The sequence below is a fragment of the Apis cerana genome, linkage group LG1, assembly GCF_029169275.1.
Source record: "Apis cerana isolate GH-2021 linkage group LG1, AcerK_1.0, whole genome shotgun sequence".
Lineage (NCBI taxonomy): Eukaryota > Metazoa > Arthropoda > Insecta > Hymenoptera > Apidae > Apis > Apis cerana.
In genome coordinates, this window is record NC_083852.1 from 2,068,837 (window position 1) to 2,090,124 (window position 21,288).

General features: G+C 21.2%; 5 protein-coding genes and 1 non-coding gene across 10 annotated transcripts; 3 read left to right on the forward strand and 3 right to left on the reverse strand.

The window, feature by feature from the left end:
* The first annotated feature begins 232 nt into the window (after positions 1-232).
* Positions 233-1,972, forward strand: LOC107992772 (large ribosomal subunit protein bL28m). The gene is made up of 6 exons (XM_017048832.3): positions 233-374; positions 637-803; positions 1,012-1,270; positions 1,335-1,478; positions 1,570-1,745; positions 1,855-1,972. Exons 1-6 carry the CDS (start codon positions 351-353, stop codon positions 1,907-1,909), a joined length of 825 nt encoding a protein of 274 aa, XP_016904321.1. The 5' UTR covers positions 233-350; the 3' UTR covers positions 1,910-1,972.
* LOC107992768 (probable phosphorylase b kinase regulatory subunit alpha) lies at positions 1,811-8,940 on the reverse strand. 4 transcript variants are annotated; one of them, XM_017048827.2, is made up of 14 exons: positions 8,093-8,940; positions 7,565-8,010; positions 7,145-7,460; positions 6,853-7,066; positions 6,649-6,758; positions 5,738-5,885; positions 5,353-5,531; positions 5,138-5,288; positions 4,513-4,733; positions 3,414-3,969; positions 3,262-3,314; positions 3,029-3,187; positions 2,468-2,725; positions 1,811-2,396 (listed from the first exon to the last, which is right to left on the reverse strand). In XM_017048827.2, the coding sequence occupies exons 1-14, from the start codon at positions 8,573-8,575 to the stop codon at positions 2,169-2,171; spliced, it is 3,522 nt and encodes a 1,173-aa protein (XP_016904316.1). In that variant the 5' UTR covers positions 8,576-8,940; the 3' UTR covers positions 1,811-2,168. The 4 variants fall into 4 exon arrangements, with proteins under 4 accessions (XP_016904316.1, XP_016904314.1, XP_016904315.1 ...); XM_017048825.2 differs by having other exon boundaries at positions 4,513-4,805; XM_017048826.2 differs by lacking the exon at positions 5,738-5,885 and adding an exon at positions 6,412-6,559.
* A 430-nt stretch (positions 8,941-9,370) lies between these two features.
* LOC107992721 (uncharacterized) lies at positions 9,371-15,358 on the reverse strand. The gene is made up of 2 exons (XM_017048763.3): positions 12,052-15,358; positions 9,371-11,912 (listed from the first exon to the last, which is right to left on the reverse strand). Exon 2 carries the CDS (start codon positions 11,905-11,907, stop codon positions 9,790-9,792), a length of 2,118 nt encoding a protein of 705 aa, XP_016904252.1. The 5' UTR covers positions 11,908-11,912; positions 12,052-15,358; the 3' UTR covers positions 9,371-9,789.
* A 220-nt stretch (positions 15,359-15,578) lies between these two features.
* On the reverse strand, positions 15,579-19,328 carry LOC107992725 (beta-1,4-mannosyltransferase egh). Of its 2 annotated transcripts, none has more exons than XM_062084449.1 (3): positions 18,725-19,328; positions 16,293-17,101; positions 15,579-16,200 (listed from the first exon to the last, which is right to left on the reverse strand). In XM_062084449.1, the coding sequence occupies exons 2-3, from the start codon at positions 17,094-17,096 to the stop codon at positions 15,613-15,615; spliced, it is 1,392 nt and encodes a 463-aa protein (XP_061940433.1). In that variant the 5' UTR covers positions 17,097-17,101; positions 18,725-19,328; the 3' UTR covers positions 15,579-15,612. The 2 variants fall into 2 exon arrangements, with proteins under 2 accessions (XP_061940433.1, XP_016904258.1); XM_017048769.2 differs by having other exon boundaries at positions 18,930-19,246.
* Positions 19,329-19,547: 219 nt separating this feature from the next.
* Positions 19,548-21,095, forward strand: LOC107992728 (large ribosomal subunit protein P2). Its single transcript, XM_017048772.3, has 4 exons — positions 19,548-19,788; positions 20,354-20,526; positions 20,732-20,833; positions 20,930-21,095. The coding sequence occupies exons 2-4, from the start codon at positions 20,355-20,357 to the stop codon at positions 20,998-21,000; spliced, it is 345 nt and encodes a 114-aa protein (XP_016904261.1). The 5' UTR covers positions 19,548-19,788; position 20,354; the 3' UTR covers positions 21,001-21,095.
* Positions 20,203-20,277, forward strand: LOC114576867 (small nucleolar RNA Me28S-Am982). Its single transcript, XR_003696357.1, has one exon. It is a non-coding gene; the product is annotated as a small nucleolar RNA Me28S-Am982 (small nucleolar RNA).
* Positions 21,096-21,288: the final 193 nt, after the last annotated feature.

The following is a 21,288-nucleotide window of genomic DNA, read 5'->3' on the forward strand; positions in this document are numbered from 1 at the left end:
TTATGACATTTAAATTTATTTATTTATATTTAAATAATTAAAATTTTATTCTAACCTATTATTGATGTTAATATTATTTTATATTATTATATTGTTTGGAATTGATATTAAAATAGCAAGGAAAGTTACGAATTCTCAAGGCATGAAATAAAAAATATATTATATAATAAACTTATTTTATACCACACTTTAAAATATAAATGTAACTATTTCGTGAAAGTAACAATTACAAATTGCAGCCAATGTACATACACATATGTATAATTTATTCTTCGTCTATGTTTAATATAACTTTTTTAAATTAAATATAATAATTATTCTATTTTGAAAAACTTATTAAATCGTGAAATATGTCAATGAAAGAACTGGCTAAGGTAATTTTTGAATATTGTATTAAAAAAATTAATAATTTTCTGTTTAAAATTAACCTCAAATAAATATCTAATATCTAATAAATATCTAATATAATAATATTTATATGTTATACATATACATATTTATTTATTATATTTGTAAGAAAAAAAATATTATTTTAGAATTATTTCAATAATTCCAAAATATTTTATAATGCTAATAATTATATATATAAGTTTTTATGAATCATACATGAAAATATTATAAAACTCAAAATTTTAGCGTTTATATTATATACCAAGACCAACTCGATGGTCAAAAGGAATTGGTGCAGAATTACCACAAGAATATAAAAAGTTTTGGAGAGAATGGAAAATACAAATACCGACTGCTGTGCATTATATAAAACAAGAGGGCAAATATGTAAGAAATGAAGAAACAGAAGAAGTGTAAATAACTAATGATATATTAGTATAATAATAATAAATTTCTTAAATCTTTTCTTTAATATTGATTAAAATTGATTTTCTTAAGTATTGAATTAAAATATTAATATATTATATATCAATAATAATTTTTTTCTTATATTAATGATATTTAATATCTTTATTATTATTATTATAAACTTAGTATTATTAAATAAATTTTAATTTTTAGATATCCTGTCCAAAATGTACCATTACCATTATTATATCCTAAAGAATTTCATCAAGGTATATGGGGTGGTGAAGCTGTAATACAAGGTTTTACAAAAAAAAATAAATATGCTCGTAGACACCCTCATTTTTGGTTTCCTACACTTAAGAAATCTGTGGTTTATAGTGAAGTATTAGACACATATTTGAGTGTTGTTATCACCAATAGAACTATTGATTTAATTAATGAACATTATGGTTTTGATCATTATTTATTAAAGGTATATTGTTTACTTATAAGGAATATTTATATATTTCAAATATTTTATATTTTATCGTTTACAGACTCCTGCTTGTGATTTAAAATCTGAACTAGCACTAAAAATAAAACGTCAAATACTTTTGTCATTGGCTGACAAAACTTTATATCCAAATGATATTGTTAAAAGAGAGGAAATTTATACTAAATATAAAGAATATTTAACACCAGTAATTAACATTTAATTAATTAAAATTATTATTTTAATTAATTTTTAATAATATTTAATTAATATATTAAATGATACATGTATATTTGCAGTATACACGAGAAGAAATTGAATGGTATGGTTTAACATTTAAGGAAGCTTGTAAAAAATGGATAAAACAGAAAGAACAAGTAAAGAAAGTACAACCTTTAAAAGTTCAATTTAGATCTGAATTAATTGCTAAACTTAAAGAAAAAGAAGTTGAAAAAGCAAAAAAAACTTTAGAAGAGTATGTTTAAATTATGTTTTAAATTATGTTTTATTTTATATTTAATGAAAAAAGGAAAAAAATAATAGAGTTTTTTATTTTATTTTATTAATGAAAGTTATTTTCACAGGTCTTCAACATGGAAAATAAACTGGAATCCTTTTACAAATCCAAAATCGGAATAATATATTACAATTATTTATTACATTGTATAATATAATTAAATAAAATGAGAGAATTTAATTATAGAGTAATTAGTAAAAATTAATTCATTATATCTAATGCATTAAAAGTGCTGATAATTTCATTATAGAAATTAAATATTTTTTTTTTTTAATTAAATTTTTATATTTCACAAACAAATTAACATAAATATAAATTATAAGATATAGATGTAGATATAATCAACTAAAAATTTATTATTTATTTTTAAAAAATAAATAATTATGATATTGAACATTCTAAATCACTATCTTTTGGTAAACAATTTAATAATGTAGCTATTGCTCTTGTAATATATGTCATTGTTCCAAAACTACCACTTGGAGCACTATCATAAAAATGTTGACAAACATATGCTGCTCCACCGCAAAGTAGATTTCCCATTGCAGTTGTTTCACGTTGTTCTTTTGGTTTGGCACAACATAAAGTAGCATCACCATCGATCTTCATCTAATTATTTAAAATAGATTCAATGAGTATACTTTACTTCATAGCTATTATATTAAATATCAAAATTATACCTGATCATCTAAAAAAATAGCATTAGCCTTATGAACTAATTGTTCAACAGCAATAAGTCCACCTAGGGAAGTTACTACATTATATTCAGTTATTAAAGTCAATACCATTAAAGCTTCAACTATTAGTTGACGATATTCTGGTTGTGGTATAGTATTTAATACAGTTTCTACTGCTAATGCAAATTTTAATTCTCCTGGTGTCATTTCCTGTGTAAGATTTTGAGGTAGAATTCTACCTTCAATTGCTAAACCTTGGCACTATAAAAATTGAAATTTTTAATGAAAAATTTTAAATATAAATTGTCTTAAATTTTAACAAAATTTTAAAACAATTTACATAAAATTTAAAAAAATTTGAATTAATTGTATTCATAATCTAATATGAAAACACGTTAAATATCTATTGTTAAATATCTTGATTTAATTAATCATTAAATAATATTCTTTATATATATATTTATAAATATACATAAATAACAAATAGGATTATATATATTATCTTGCTTTTCAAATTTTGAAAAAAACTTTATTCATTATAATTTAAAATATAAGTATACTTACTCGTTCGAGTACTTGCCACACTCGAGGATAAAAATCTCTTGGTACTCTGTTTAATGCACCATCTAATCTTCTTCGTCGTAACCATTGACCTTGTCGATCTGGTTCTGCTTCGTTACCATCAGTTTGATCAGGACTTAAGAAACCTCCAATTTGTGATTTCTGAAATATGTAAAAAAATATTAAAATTAAAAAAATATTAAAACTAATAATCGTCATATTAATAATTTTATTACCTTACTGACTTTACTAGATTTGCAACTGATAACAGAAAAATTTCCTCGACCAACTAAAAATGAAAATATATAATATTCTTATTTTATTTTATTAAGTAAATTAAGAATATAATAATTAAAACTTAAATATAATAAAAACATGATAAACATACCACTACTAATAACAAATTCTTTTCCACTCATAATATGATGTAAAAGATTTTTCATTTCAAAAGGCGATAAATTTAGCAAATGTTCAGATGCTTCTTCTCCAGTACATATTAAAGTTCTTGATAATTCAGTAGCCATTACTTGAATGATTAAACCTACTCTAAGTCTAAGCATTTCATGAAACAATTGTGGTTCAGTTCTAATGAACATCGCTAAATATACAAGTAATTCCTGTGTCAACATAGCAGTAGATTCATCATCTCCATATGCTTGATGAATTAAAGTTCGCAATTCATTTTCTGGCAATGGAGCAACAATAGTATGTTCGTTAGTTGGTGGCATTCCAACCGTAACTTGTTTCTGACGAACTAATAAATCAGTAACTGCTTTGGCTAAATCTTCGACTCGTTTTCCTAACATACCAGCTGTATGACGTACAATACCCCACATTTTTTGTTGACATGCTTTTTCATACAAATCTTTTAGTAAATCTTTTATCAAAACTGGATGACCTTCTTCTACCATGCCAGTATTGAAATATAGACCTTGAGAATCAACCTAAATGTTTAAATTGAAAATTATTATTAAATAAAGTTAAAAATATCTTTAATTTTTTAACAAATACTTACATAATTTTTTTATATATGTTATGCTTATATTTAAAGTTTTGTAAATAATTTCTGTTAAAATGTTCTGTTTAAATGTTAATTAAAATAAAGCTATTTCATTTAGAAAATATAAAAAAATTGGAAGTAAAATTTTTTAATTACACTATTATTGTTATATTTTTTTTAATCATTTATTTTTAAAAAAATTATATAGACATTAAAAAATTAAAATATTATATATTCAATCATTATTAAAATAATTTTTCATTATTGAATTAAGAATAATTATATAAAGAATTAATCATATGTTATATAAAAAAGATATATTGTTTTATTATTAATCATTATTTTTTTAATACATCTCGTAAAAAATTTTTAAAATACAGATTTTAAATAAATAATTCTCTATATTCTTAATTATTTCTATGCAATTTTAATAATCTACTATTATATATAATAAAATATTTTTTTTCTTATATTAAATTATACTTACAAGATATTGTAAAATGTCTCCTTGTTCTTCTAAACTTTCTGTTTCTCGAAGCATAGTTAACAATTCTTCAACTTCTGTATCTGCATATTGAGTTTCATTTATACCTCTATGTCTATGTAACTTAGGAGAATTTGTCCATGATAATAATTCATTTGTAGGAGAAGGTATTCGATCCATTGAAGTTGATTGCATAGGATTAGAAGTTAATGTTGTATCTGTCACTTCAATAAATGGGTTTGTATTTAAAACAGCAGAAGGTCTTCTATCTTCTCCTGCCATCCCAAGAATTTCAGCTACAAATTATATAATTACTTTTTTTTTTCAAAAATTATTTTATCGAATTATTTAATGTTATTACATTGAATTCAATCTGTAATAATGTATTTAAAAAAAAATTTTTTATTTTTTTAAAGATGTTAAATTTTTTGTTCTTATATTTTCTCTTTTATTATTATAATTTGGAAATTAAGAGTTAGTACACTTACATTCTTGTAGGATGGTAGGAACCATAATATAGGATCATATTGTATAAATATTTAAGGATCCACTTTAAGTAGCATGCAATAAGAATGTTAAAAAAATTAAGTAATTTGTAATAATAATATAGAAAATAAATATTACTTACGTTCTATAGCAATTGATCTTGTTTTTTTTATAGCTCCTTTTACCGACATTTTGCGTCTTAAATTTTTTCCACTTCTAATTATAGGTCTATTAAGGAGACCTGTACGATGTGGGAATGCACGCATCAAATGTTCTTCTAAATATTGTTGAACCTAAAATGTGTATAATTTAAAAAAATATCAAATTACATTAATTTCTAATAAAAATATTATTTACCTGAGGATTTAATTTATCGGGTCTACCATCTTCAGAACTTCCTAAGAAGCTTAGATTTGTAATGCAAGATGTACTCAAAAAATCATTTAAGTTTCCTAGTGAAACTCGAGTACCATTAATATAACCACTTTTTAATTTTTTCATAGTAGTTATCATTGCTAATGGTATCTTTCCTTGATCTGAAATAACAATCATGTATTATATATAATATAAAAAATATATAATATATAATATTGATTTTATTGTCAAAAATAAAAGAAGCAATGTGCAAATTTTGTATATTGTTTCTAACATATTATTTTTAAAAAAGTTCTATCCTATTTTTAGTACATATTTTAAATAAATTTTTATCCTGAATGATGATCTAAAGCTGCCTGTGGCATACCTAGATGATTATGAGTAGCAACAAGTGTTATAGTTGGCCTGCCGAGCATTTGCTTCCAGTTGATGGTGAGGAAGGCCAAGTTGGTTGTAAAAGTGTTGGCAAGGAGGGCTGCATCATTTGTCGTGTAGTACTCCTCCGCGTCAAAGTTCTAAGACATGCAACAAACGCGCACACCACCGCACACATAAGCTGTCTTCTTAGAATGTTAGATTTTATATTGAAGAGAAAACGGCCTTTCCTCAATTCCTCTTTGTTTTTTTTAAACTATTTTATTTTCGTTAAAATATTCAACATTAATTGATTTTGCTCATGATGAAGACAATAACACTTAATTTATTATACGATAAAAATTAATAATTAGCAAAACATTAATAATAGCTAATCAAATTGCATTAAGACCTTCCATAGCCATTAAAGCAAAACTGATAACAAAAACAAATGCACGCATGCAGGCAGACATGTTAGATGTTCTTTGGATAATGTATTTGCATAATTTCAGTAAGGAAACTTTAAAACTGCAAAAGGAAATTTCTTTATTTAAAAACTATACATTTTATCTCTGTTACTTTGAAATTTTATAATCATGAAATTTTATCACTACAATTTTTTAAGTAATAGACAAGAAAAAGTAACACAGATGAAAATTATAGTTTTTAAATATTAAATTACTGTACCTAGATGAATGTTCTTGAGGGGCATGACCACAAGAGGCCGGCCTAACATGTTCTGCCAGCTAGACTTCAAGAAATTAATTTCGCCTTTGAATATGTCAATCATGAGCTCATAGTCCGATGCGATGTAGAAGCGGGTCATGTCTGTCAACTAATGTTTGATGCAAGAACAAGAGGCAACATAAGAAAAGAAATAAAAGTACAGAGAGATGACAGTTCGATAAATATCAAAATACCTACCTGTGGAGTGAATGCAAATATTTTATCATTCAAGGAATATAATTTACTGGTACTCAAAATTCCTACATCTCTTGATTTACGCCCAGATAATCCTAACTTTTTATTTCGACCTAAAAAAAAACGTTATAAATAAATACAAAAACAATTGAAATTTACAAAATAAATGATAAATTTATGACATTGATAAATTTATTTTAAAAATACCTAGATATGTATATAAATGACTAAGAACTTTTGCTGGCTGCACTTCAATTGGTGCAACTTCTGCAATTGTTTGTACATGAATATCGTGTTGAGCTATTTTTTCTCTAATTTCAGCATCTTCTGCTAAAATAACAACTTGTACTACAACATCTGGTTTCTTTTCACTACATAAACGTCTGTTTAATGGATCCAATTCTCCCACAGCAAGAAATCCCTATTAATTAGAAATACGATTTAAAAAAAATAATTAAATAAATTTCTACTTTTATTTTTCCTATATTTATATACTTACTTCTTGTAATAATTTTCCTAATATGTAAAGAGATTGAGCCCACATAAATGGACATCTACCTAATGCAATACGTTTCTGACTACCTGGTTCAGCATATTCAGCTGATACATTTGCAGTCTCCACAGAATATAATTCAGGTACTAATTTTATTCCATCTTCTGCTTTAATCATTATTTGTTCTAATTGTTTTGTATATTCTGTTACTGCATCTTTATTGCCTTGGAAACAGTAGTCCACAATTAAATAACAAAAAAACAAAGGCCATTCACATTCTATATTTTCAAATATACGTAATTCCCATGGTTCATAATAAAGTCTAATATGAATTAATAAAAATATAATTAATAAAAATTGATTAGTAAATTGATTAGTAAATATTAAAAATATATACAAAAATAAAATTTAAAAATTTTATTTTACCTATTAGGATCTTCTTTTGGCGTTTTATATCCATCTCTCAAAAATCTTTTACATCCATAATGGCCTTGTAATTTTTTAGTAATTGCATCTCTTGTTAATTGAATTAAATTAGGTTCATCTACAGCAAATGCTGGAAAACTTATAACAGATAATAATCCACTATCTAATTCCTTTGAATTTGATTCACGTGGTAACATAGATTGTAAAACAGCTTGACATTTTTGTGCTTCATCTGCTAATACATGAATTACTGAGGTAGGTCCACCTCTTGCACCAAATAAATCCAATTCATTCATTGCTTCCATTGCAGCTTTTGCCATTCCAATACTACTAGCATTTAATTCTGGCAAACCATGATTTGTTTTATCTCCTCTTTCCCAAATTCCATAATCAGGAGTACAATAAGCTGATTCTATATAAAATACTAAATTTTGAATGAATGCAACCTAAAATTAAATTTTATATATTTAAAAATATAACATAAAAGAATATTTTATGTAAAATGAATATTAGTTATAATGTATGTACCTCATCCAAATTGAAAACAATTTGTAAACCAGATGCTGTCATTTGGGCTAAAATTAATAAATAAAGAGATATAGCATCTATTTGAAGATGACCCCATTCTGTATCACCCACAACAGTTTGTCCATTAACAGAGCTATATTTAGCATGTAAAGCATCACAGGGATTTTGACTGGATTTAAATTGTTCAACTTTTTCTTTTTGTTGCATCATTGCCATTAATAAACCTCTCATTAATTTTACACAACTTTGTTCAAGTTCATATGTTTTGGCTCTATCTTCATCTGCATCAGCAATCTTTTTATATGCCATTGAAAGACCCCAAACAGCGAGAATACAGTATACGTTATCACGAACCCATGCATGATTATTTTCAGGACTAGCAGGAAAAAGTCCTGTAACTGCATTCTGATGTTTCATAATAATTTTGTGTACAATTCGTTGATAATAATCCAAACGAACACCAGAATTACTACGACTACGCATTTTAAATATATATATTGAAATTTTGAAAATATTTATAATTCTATTTTCTTAAAAGTATATTAAATTTTTATAATTCAAGTATATTTATTATAATTAAATATATTTATTATCATTCATTGCATTTAGTGGTTATGTTTGAATTATTTCTTTATACAGTTTTTAAAATACTTATTTGCTTACTAAAATATGTACGTATATATGTAAATATATCATATAAAAACTTATTATATGCACATTTTATATGATATCTAATATACAAATTACAAAATATGCATGCAAAAATTTTATATACAATGTGAAACGAATGTCAAACACAATAGACCTCTATATTACCACTAAAGAACTACAATATATATATATATATATATATCTTGTTTGAGATTATAAGAAAAAGACAAAAGTATAGACAAAAATAATAAATAGTGAGATAACGATAGAAATAAATTAAAAATTATATATATATATAAATGCTATCTTTAGAATGTCACAGATGAAATAAATATAGACAAGAAAAGCAAATAATAGAAGGCTAAAAAAAAAGAAAGCTAAAAGATAGAATAAAAATCAATTATTAGTAGCATTTTTTGAATGCCAAACATCTTTTTAAGATAAATTCTAAAAACGTTAAAGAGATAGCGATGATATCAATTTTTACTTTATCTGTATTCTTTTATTTATTATTTTTTATTTATATTTATTTCATTTGTGGCATTCTAGAGATAGCATTAATCATTTTTGTCTTTTCCTCACTATTTACTTTCCTTATCTATATTTATTCAGCAAAATTTATGCAAATTTATTCAAAAGATTTATTTTATTTGTAAATATATTTTACATAATATATCAATTTGTATTCTATTATGATTGAAAAAATAAATTTATATAATATAATGATTTATAAGTATCAAAAAATTATTTATATAAATTTTAAATATATACTTCATTTATTTATGGATTTTCTAAAATATATAGAATTTTAATATATTAAAAACATAATTTGTTAAATTTGTTTAAATTCTCCATATTGTTTATTTTGCTATTCATAGATCAATTTATTTAATATATTTTTAAAGAATATAATATAAATAAGAAAGAAATTTAATATTGTAGTTTATATGATATCAATAACTTCAAATAACTCAATAATTTAACAAAATATAGTTATAATTTAACAAATATAGTAAATATAGTTATTTTGATCTTTTCCTTACAAATTATTTTTTTTTAATTTTAGGAATTTTTCTATTTCTATTTCTATTTTTTACATTAGTAATTTCATAAAAATTACTTCCAATTTTTTTTCTCTTATTGGCTCTTTCTATGGCTCGTCTTTGTTTACTTGTTAATTTTTTTTCTTTTTCCATTAATGATTCCATTTTAGAAGATATGGAAGAAATTTTAAACATACCACTACTTGATATAGTATTTGTGTTCAACATTTCACTATCACTAGAATCATATTCTTTTTCCACTTCATCATATATACTTTGTAATAAAGTATCTTTTTCTAATGACAAAACAATATCATCATCAGAATATTCTTTATTTATTTTATTTTTATTTTCTAAATTTTGAGCAATTTCTTTATCTTTTATTGTTTCTTCAAATGGGGTTTCTTCATTCTTATTATCTAAATCCGACAAAACTGATCCAATTTCTTCCATATCATTATTTTTTTTGTCAGAAGAATTAGATTCAAGATATAAATCATTTTTTATATCATCATCCGAATATGGTAAACCAACTTTAATTTTTCGAAAATCTTGTACTACAGATAATTGAAGAATTTCTTTTGATGGATTTTTATTCTCAATTGATGTATTCTCAATTTTATCTATATTAATATTATTATCTTTTTTAATATTATTTTCAATTGCAAATTCGTCAGTCATTATGTTTATCAATGGCTCTTCAAAACCAGGAGGTGGAACATAAAATGGCAATTTACCACGTTGCCAATCATTTAAAATCATTCGTGAAATAATAGTGATATCAGGTTCTCCTTTTTTTAATAATTTCCCACTTTTACGTGCCAATTTTTCTAAAAAATCAATATGATTATCCCATTCCATAATTTTATAAGTCTTACGAATATAATCTTCTTTTACTCGTGATAATACTTCGGAAACATAATCTTCAGGATTTTGAACAAGTTCTACTCTTACTACACCTTTTAAAACTTTTTCTGTATCTGTTTCTGCTGATGGATAAACTACACCTGGACAATCTATTAAGTAAATACGTCGCATCAAAGTAATATATTGCCATACCTTTGTTTCTCCTGCTATTGGTGCAACCTTACATACTTTTTTTGATCTTAATGTATTTATAATTGAGCTTTTGCCTGTATTGGGATATCCTATAAAACCTACACTGATTTGTTTTTTATCAATATGAAGTTTTGCAAATTGACGCAGCAAATTTATCAAGGAACCTTTACCAAATGGATGTGTTATAGAAGCATGAAATGCAATTGTTGGATATTCTGTACTTAAAATTGCAACCCATCTTTGTGTTACCCATGTTGGAACAAGATCTACTTTATTTAAAATAAACATTAAATGTTTATGAGGCTTTTCTGTTTTGAGATATTTTTCTATTTGAGGTGATCTAGTTCCTAAAGGATCTCTGGCATCTAATACTTGTAAAATAACATCAGATGAATCTATAACTTTATATAATTCATTCCAAATTCTTTTACTTTGTCCTGCAGACATAATCCAATCTCTTTGAGCTTCTCTAATACCATCATCTGTACGTATAAGATCAATATCTTTAGAATCCTTTTCCATATTGTATGTTTCTTCCTTTTCTTTTGCCAATTTTTGTAATTCATCATATGATGATATTATCAAATTTGGTTTCTTTCGTATTTTTTTTGGACCAAAAACACTTTCAAAACTTTCTGTATCTAATAAATGTACTCTTGCATTTATAGCTTTTTGTTGAAGTAATGTTATTGGTAATTGTGTAGGTTTCATAATAATATTGTAAGGATCTTTCATTGCTTTTCCTAATTCATTTTGAAACTTTTGTAAAGCATTTTGAGAAATAACTCTTGAATTACCAAACCATTTTTGTGAAGGTTCTACACGAGACATAGTACCAGATGGTTGCCAACCTTGAAATGGTGCTGGACTAATGATATGTCCTTTACGATCACGCTTTGGTTTTTGATTACGATACATTTGCAATCTTTTAATTGTTGCTTTTGTTCGTACTTTTGCTACACCCTTTAGTCCTTCTATAGATCGTTCAGGATTCATACTGTGTCCAGAACGCTTAAATCCCTCCTTTCTAGGAGCTTTATTTATTACATGAGATTTTGCCATTTTGTCTGAAATAAGTATATTTATATATATATTTATAAATATACATGTATCAATTATAATAATTAATATTTTTTAAATTTCATTTATATTAATTTTTATATTTCATTATATCTTAATATTTATTCAAGTTTTTCTATTACTTACATTTATAATCAATTATAATTATTATAAAATATTATTAACTAATTAAAAATTAAATTTGAATAATATTTATTTTTTTCATAAAATTATAAAAATTTTTATAAATTAGTTCTCATGTGCATAAAAAAATAACAAAATAAATCTTAAAAATTTCATGAAAGATTAAGGTTAAATATCTACACGTTACATGTGTACAATACTATAAACTATAGAATAAAGTATTTATATGTATACTATTGATATATATAAGATATAACATATAATTGCATTATATACACCGAAATATCTAACTAATAAATTTTTTTTTTTATATTCTCTCTTATAGAATAAGAATTTTATTACAATATATTTCTGAATAGAAAAAAATATTTTAAACTATATTAGCTATCTAAACAACGAAAAATTAATATATCATTCAATTTAAAAAAAATGAAGGCAATTTTTTAAGTCTGAAAATAAAACCTGCTAAAAATTCATTGAATTATTGATTCATAAAAAATATTTAAACAAAAAGAATATTGAAATCTAAAGTAATTTCGCAGAAAATAACTTTTAAAATAATTTTTATTTTATTCTGTACATATTTAAAATTAAAATTATATAAGAATTATTCTAAATAAAGACAATTATATTTTGGAGATATATTTTATTTTTCAAGATATTATAAATTTCAAATTACAGACATTGTAAATATGTATAAGTAATTATATGTGAAAGGTATTTATAAAAATATATTTAATAAACACATTTTCTTTAAAAAATCTTATATTTCTTAAAAAAATAATAATACATTATGAAAAAAATGATATATATTTATAAACATTTTTATTCCATTTATCAAATATAGTTAAATATAAATTTTCATCGTAGATTAAATATAATATAAATAAAATAATATTATACATATAATTATGTATTTTTATTCTTAATAAAATATTATGTAGATAAAATTGATCATGCTAATAATAAAAATGTATTAGAATATTATATAAGTAATATGATTTTTTACGATTTATTTTTAATAATTTTTTTATTTATCTATTAATTTTTCAATTCTTTTTTTGATTTTTTTAAATTACTAAAAATTATAATTATCTATCCATTCAGAGATTTAGCATTGTATATGTTACAAATGAATACAATTATTTGTCAAAATTTTATTAATTAAAAACTTAGTTCAACATAATATAGTTTAATATTTTAAACAAACTAATATGTTTTTTTTGTAAATTCATAACTTAATTATTTCTGCCACTTTAATTTATTAATTAACACCATTATAACAAAGAAATTAATAAGTTTTTTATTTTATTATTAAACTTTTTGAATACTTGCATTACTTATAGAATAATTGATTAATATATAAATATGAATATATAATTATAAAAATAATTATAAATATATAAATTTATAAATATTTATAAATTTTTTATTTTTATAATAATAAATAACATTGTTATATATTTTTTTGACTAGACAAATTAAATTTGATTTAATATAATTAAATAATTATAATTATATTTATTTAATATATTAATTAAATAATTTAAAATACATAAAATATATATAAAATGTTCCTTATTTCAATGTTAATTCAGAAATATCATTGATACACTATCATTATTATAGTAAAAAAAACCAAAAATAAAATAGACTTTTTAAATACAAGATAAAAGATCTTATATTCAACAAAAGTAAATTTCTAATCAATTTAAAAGATTTTAATAATTTCAAAATCCTAATTATAAATTAATAAAAATTTCTCAACATAGATTAAAAAGTTTTTTCAATAATATTTAATATTTTATAATATTTATAATGTATTCTAATTAAAAAATGGAATTCTCTCTAATTAGAATATTAATATATTTGTGATTTTTAAAAATTAATTTTGATAAAAATTGATAGACAAAAATATCAATCAAGATTTATTTATTAAATTGTAAACAATTTAAAGTTTGTGTTAAACAAAACGAGATAGAAATAGAGTGAAATTACTCTATCTTTTTTATGCTCTCATATTCTGTTGTCATCTTATTTTATCTAATGTGAACTAAATTGCTTATAATTTAATAAATAAGCTTTAACTGATATTTGTATTGTTGATACTTATATTATTACTTTTATTTGATCTTTAGAATTGATTTAGAATTAATAGCATATTAAATTTTAATTAATAAATAAATAAATATATATATATGTATGTATAAAATACATATAAAATATATTTAACATATTTAATATATATAAAAAATATATATAAAAAAATTTTCAATAAATTTTTAAAATTCATTTGAAATTTTTATGAGAATTAAATTGATAAATGAAAAAAAATAAATTTAACATGAAAAATCACTACTTACAATTATTGGTTCTGCAGAATTTTATATATTATAATCAATTTATATGATGAATATATGATTTTATAATTATTAAATTTCTAAAATTATTTATTATATTTGAAAGATTACAGATAAAATAAATAGATTTTTATAAAAAGAATTATTTACAAAATTATGTTAATTTGTAGAAATCTTTAACTTTATATTTATTTTACAAACTTTGTCGTACCTGTATATAATTTATTACATAAAAATAATTATATTGTTTCCATTTATAATATTATATTTTTATTGTATTGTATTATATTAATTTAAAATGTGTAAATGATTATAGAATAATATTAATGCATGTCAAAAATAATTATTTAATTTTTTTTTACAAAATTACTTTAAAATTTTTTTTCATAAGTTTTGGATAAACATAAAATTATAAACTGTTTCTTTGAAACTATTACAGATATTAATTTGCTTTTTTTTTAATTAAATAGAATAATTAAATATATTTGATAATAAAAATTTGAACAATACAAAGATTCCTGGGACAATAAACATAGTTAAATTTTTTTTGAAGCAGAATTTTTTTTTTTTATTTGGATAATTGATATTAAACTTAGCCATATCTAATTAAAGAATTATAATTGGTTGTATATATCATTTGCAATGTATCATTTATCTAATATGATTTTATTCAAAATAATAATTTAATAAAAAAGCAAATTAATATTTACAATGGTTTTAAATGAACACAGTTTGTAACATCTTATATAGTACTACTATATATATTAATAATAGATAAAAATATCAAATTGCAAATTTTATATGATTTATGACATCGCAATAAAATCATTTTTTAATCAATTTTTAATTTTTTAATTTTTATCATTGAAACAAGAAACTTTTTAATTTTTTTAATGATTTTTTATTTATTATTATTAAATTTCTAAATTAATTTTTTTAAATAAATAAATTAAAAAGTAATCTGAATACTGTGAATACTTATATATATATATGTATATATACATATACATACATACACATATATTCTCTTTTTTGAATATTCTAATCATTACTAGTTAATTTAAATAATGTAATGTATATGTTAAATAATATACATTATAATTAAAATATTTTATGATAATGACATATGAATTTGTTTCAACTTACAGGTACAAAAAGTGCATATGAATATTCTTTTAAATATATTGGAGATTTTAATACTTTTTTATACTGTAATTGGTTCCTTATTTACATCATGTTTGTACTCCTTATTAACAACATAAAATTTATATTTCTTTCCAAACAATCCCCATATAACCGCAACATTTTCAATGATTAAATTAAAAGGAATTGTTGATAATGCTCCACATATACATAGTATAAATCGAGCAATACCAAATCGAGATAATGAAAAAGATTTAACTACACCAAAAATATACATATAAATATTTACTGCACCAGCAAAAGCACATAAAAAATCCATAAGTGGAGGGCAAGTAATAGGATAAATTCCAGCTAATATAATATTTGAAGTAGAAAGAGGCATTGTTACCCATGAGTAACAAGATATACCTAGGAGCAACTTTTTATTTAAGGGAATAGCTTTGGAATGTACAACAAGTAATATACCTTGTATCCATCTTTTTCTTTGTTGTATGAAGTCCCATAATGTAAATGGTGATTTTTCCCACATTTCACCATCTACAAAATTAAATGAATACCCTTGGGTAAATGCTTTCATTGCAAAAAAACAATCTTCTGCAATAGATCCATCTAATCCATTGTTAAAAGAAACTTGTTTTTCTGCACCCATCTGTAACAATGAAATTATTTCTATGATATTATATAATATGATTATTACTAAGAATATAAATCATATATATAATTCAAATATATAACAATTACTTGACTGACAACATAAGAACCTTTCATACTAAAGAAAGGTTTATGAAACATTGTAAATTGTAAACGTAATTTTCCCATATCATCTGCTACTCTAAAACTATCTGCTAAAGTAGTAATCCAATTAACAACATCTTCATTTGCATATGTTATTAATCCTTGTCCAAATTGATGCTTCCCATCCAATACAAAATTTAATATTCCACGAATGGAATTTTCAGTAAGTAAAGTTTCTTCATCAAGATGTACAATCCAATCATTATCTGCTAATTCATTTACTGAATGTTCTAAACAATATTGTAAAGCACGAGCTTTAAATAAAGCACCACTACTTGTACGGTAATTCGGTGGTACTATAACTTCTCTAATTCTTCTATGAGGAGTTAATCCAATTGGCTTATCACTAACTACTTCAATTTGAAAATTTTCCAAACCAATTTCTATACACTTATCTAAATTTCTTTTCACATTTGCTTTTACTAATTGTGGATAATCTCCACGTGTTACTATTCTAATACAAACAAATGGTGCAAGTAATGGTGAACCTTTTAACACAATTTTATCTGGGAATGCATTGTATATTATTAATCCAACAAAATTAAATAAGGCTTGTGGAAAAGAAAGAAATGTAAGAGTCCGTAACAAGTATAATATAAGTGCACCAAGAAATCCATATTGAACCCATGGATCAAATATTTCTTTCTTATTATTATTCCACCTAAGTCCTCCAGTGATTAATTCAAATACAATTATAACAATAAATAATAGGGAACAATGCAAAATATGTTTTATTACACTGTTCAACATTATTCCTGAAAAATAGAAAATTAGCAATTATAAATATATAATATGTACATATTTCTAAATACATAGAATGTAATATTTTCATGGAGCATCTTTACATTTTTTTTTGATTTTAAAAAATAAAATAAACATAAAGATTGATATATAAAACTATCGATTGAAATTTATTTATTGAATTATAAACAATTTAGATCTATAAGATAAAACAAAACAGAAGCAGAGTGCAATGATATAATGAAAATGTATCAGTTTCCTTCTATTTTTTTTTGTTTGTCTAAAATTTTTATTTATAACTTAATAAATAAATCTTAATTAATATTTTTTATATATTTTTATGTTTGTTTTGGTTTTCAGAATTGACATTTGAAAAATATTTTATAAATATATAATACCATATAAATGCATATAATCATAATTTATAATATATTAGTAATTATTACTATTATACATACTATTATTACTTAATATATATATATATATATATATATATATATATATATATATATATATATATATATATACTTTTATTAATATTTTATAAAATATTAATAATTGTTAACTTAATAGTTATTTTTTGGTAAAAAATAAGAATATTTTTTCAAATATATAACTATTTCATATATAGCAAATAAAAAATTAATTAATGATTATTAATAATTATATTTATAATAAATAAATATTAAAAATGAAATTATTATTTTATTTAAATAAAAATTATAATAATATCTTATAATTCAGAATTGATTTGAACCTAATCTTAAAAGAGATGGTATCAAATATTCAATGAATTAGAAAGATAAAATAAGATAGTGATTCATACATTTATCTATATTAGATATATTAAAACATATATTAGATATTGGAATAGGAATAAAGAAGATTAATTAAATAAAATTCCAAAATATAAAATAACATATATTATATAAGTATTATTATATTAAATTTTTACAAATTATTATTATCATTATTATATATAAATTTAATAAAAAAATATAAATTTCATATAATCATAATATTTATAAATATTTTATTATAAAAGTTTAAATATATTTAATAAAAATAACAAAAAATTAAAATTTATATAATCTTGTTAATTTGTATTTTTATATTTTAATTACAAAATTTATATATCTTAGTAGATATCTTACTTATATATCTTATTATTAATAATTTAAGTTTATAAAACAACGAAATAAAGATCTATACAATTTTGAATAAAATATAATTTTCTAATAAATAAATAATAAATATATTTTCATGTGATAAAATATTATTGCATACTTTTGTGTATACTTTGTTTTCATTTAATTTAATATTTTTAATTTTATAAATCTTAGCAATATTATAATCTATTTTTTCACATGAGATTGAATTTTTAATTTTTATAAGTTTATTTTATGAGTTTATTATATTTATTATATATTATTATTATAAGAAAAAGTATATAATTTAAATAATTGCAATTTTAATTTTTAATACACAATTATATATATTATATAAATTTTTATAAATATGCAATAACATTAATGTCTAATCTTGAGAATATTTATTGTTTACTTAATATATTTAAATTAAATATATTAAAATTATTAATAATTAAAATGTATTAAAATATTATTTTATTTATGTACCTTTTTTTGTGCAGTCAAATATTAATGTAATATATTAAAAAAAAAAATTCCTTGCTTCATTGTTCGCAGCAACAATAAATATAAATATAAATTAATTATAAAAAAAAAATAATTTATATGGTTATGAATCAAAAATATTTTTATAACTTCAATAACGCGTCACTATCAGTATTACTGATTTTCATTGATTCAAAGAATGACTTACATTCTAACATTCTTCAATTGTTATACACAGAAATGACTGATTATCAATACGAGATAAGAAAACCATATCGATCTTTGAAATTGTAATAAATATTAACATTCAATATCAAGGTACTACCAGTTCAATAATTATACTGATTATAATTACTTTTTTATTTTCCAATATAATTCTTAAAATAAATTTGTATGATTGGTTAATGTTGTTTATATCTAAATAAAATTAAATTCATAATTTTTATATATAATATTTAGTATTAAATATTATATATGAAAATATCGAATATTTATCGCGTATTACTTTCAATAATATATAAATATGTCTCACAATAAAAAATATAAGTATATGTTAATAATAAAAATAAAATATGAAATAAAACAATTTATATATCAATAAAAATTTTGGATGGATTTTCAATAAATTTGCAATTATTAATTATTAATGTTAAAGAAATTAAATTTAAATTAATATGTAATTTATGTAACGTATAATGAATCTATTCATTTATTTATACATAATAAAAGATATATAAAAAAAATAAAATAATACTTAATTTAATAATAATACAGTAAAAATAAATTATACTTTTAATAAAAAATTTTTATATTATTAATATTATATATCAATTATTTATTTAAGTCTATTATTAAGTTTATTATATTAATAAAAATTATTAGAAATTGGAAATTTAATATTAAATTTTTATATACACATTAGATGGCACTTCAGTTGCTATCACTGTATAGATGTTTCCCATCTCTATCATTTAAAGTTTTGCATTCTTTACCCTTTAATAACGCAACTAATCGAACGAATTTTTCTTGTTGAGCGTGTACCACGTTTCGTGTCGTAAGACTTAAAGGTAATTATTTATATTTAAATATAATTTATAGTAAATAATATTATATATTTTAAATATATTATGTATTAGTATATAAAATAATGCAATTTATTTTTAATATAATATATTATAATTCACGATGATTTACGATACGTTGATTATTATTATTCATAGCGTCAATTTTTCTAATATGAAAAAAAAATATATTTATTTATTTTTCATTATTTTATTACCTAAATATTGTTTAATTGTCTGTAGATATTAGATATAAATATTAATGAATTCATTCAATCAATTTTAATTTAAAATAATACATAAAATTTAAAAATAATATTTAATAATGAAAAATTAAGTAAAAAATTATATTTATATTTTCTTTGATATCTGTTGTATTTTAAACATAGATATAGTATGTTTTATTTTAAATATATTCATATTATATGATGATTCAAATAATAATCACCATCTTTCGACTGAGAACTGTGATGGTAATTTTTACTGAAAGCAATTGATCAATATATGCAATTATAAGTTTAAAACAAATTATAAGTTTAAAACAAAATTCAAACTATGTTTTTTATTTCAGAATGCGTTACGTGGCCGCTTATCTTTTAGCTGTTTTAGGAGGAAAAACTTCTCCTAATCAAAATGATATTGAAAAAATTTTATCATCTGTTGGAATTGAAACAGATGCTGAAAAACTTAAAAAAGTTATCGCAGAATTAAATGGAAAATCAATTGAAGAACTTATTTCGCAAGGTATAACTTTTTAATAAAATTCAATATTAAATCAATATGTAAATATAACATATTTACAGAATATTATATTATAGAAATTCAACATATCAATTATTTACACTAATAATAAAGATTTTGTTAAATTTAAAAATTAATCTTTAATTTTTTCTTATTTCTTTTTTTATATAAATATGAAAGATTTTAATTTAATTTTCTATTTTTTCAGGAATGGAAAAATTATTATCTATGCCAGTTGGTGGTGGTGTTGCAGTTAGTGCAGATGCTGCACCAGTTGGAGGTACTACTGCTCCAGCTGAAGAAAAGAAAGGTATATATATATTTTATAATATATTATATTATATATTATATTATATTATATCATATTATATTATATTATATTACTTTAATACAATTTATATTTTAGAAGAAAAGAAACCAGCAAAAGAAGAATCTGAATCAGAAGATGATGATATGGGTTTCGGTCTTTTCGATTAGATAACTCATAATAATATCTGTATAATAACTATTTGTAAAATCTATATTATACAGTTTTGACAAGATTATTCGAAATAAATTATATTTTTAATTTATTAATATGTAATTTACTTTTATATATATATATGAATGAAAATTTCTTATATGGTGGAATAATTATATATAGAATTCAAAACGATTTTCTGAATGAAGATGCAATAACCTCGTTAATATATATATTTATATGTATTATATAATATATATAATTTACTCAAAACCTTCTAATTCTTTTAAAATCAAGATATATTT

Excerpts from the sequence above, each read along its gene's own strand:
- LOC107992721 (XM_017048763.3), bottom strand. The coding sequence starts at position 11,907 with ATGGCAAAATCTCATGTAATAAATAAAGCTCCTAGAAAGGAGGGATTT.
- LOC107992772 (XM_017048832.3), top strand. The coding sequence starts at position 351 with ATGTCAATGAAAGAACTGGCTAAG. Across the intron at positions 375-636 it reads CAATGAAAGAACTGGCTAAG|CGTTTATATTATATACCAAG; the intron begins GTAATTTTTGAA and ends TCAAAATTTTAG. Across the intron at positions 804-1,011 it reads AATGAAGAAACAGAAGAAGT|ATATCCTGTCCAAAATGTAC; the intron begins GTAAATAACTAA and ends TTTAATTTTTAG.
- LOC107992725 (XM_062084449.1), bottom strand. The coding sequence starts at position 17,096 with ATGTTGAACAGTGTAATAAAACATATTTTGCATTGTTCCCTATTATTT. Across the intron at positions 16,201-16,292 it reads GTTCTTATGTTGTCAGTCAA|ATGGGTGCAGAAAAACAAGT; the intron begins GTAATTGTTATA and ends TCATTGTTACAG.
- LOC107992768 (XM_017048825.2), bottom strand. The coding sequence starts at position 8,575 with ATGCGTAGTCGTAGTAATTCTGGTGTTCGTTTGGATTATTATCAACGA. Across the intron at positions 5,532-5,737 it reads TGCTACTCATAATCATCTAG|ATCAAGGAAAGATACCATTA; the intron begins GTATGCCACAGG and ends TTGTTATTTCAG. Across the intron at positions 3,970-4,512 it reads GAGACATTTTACAATATCTT|GTTGATTCTCAAGGTCTATA; the intron begins GTAAGTATAATT and ends TTAAACATTTAG.
- LOC107992728 (XM_017048772.3), top strand. The coding sequence starts at position 20,355 with ATGCGTTACGTGGCCGCTTATCTTTTAGCTGTTTTAGGAGGAAAAACT. Across the intron at positions 20,527-20,731 it reads TGAAGAACTTATTTCGCAAG|GAATGGAAAAATTATTATCT; the intron begins GTATAACTTTTT and ends CTATTTTTTCAG. Across the intron at positions 20,834-20,929 it reads TCCAGCTGAAGAAAAGAAAG|AAGAAAAGAAACCAGCAAAA; the intron begins GTATATATATAT and ends TTTATATTTTAG.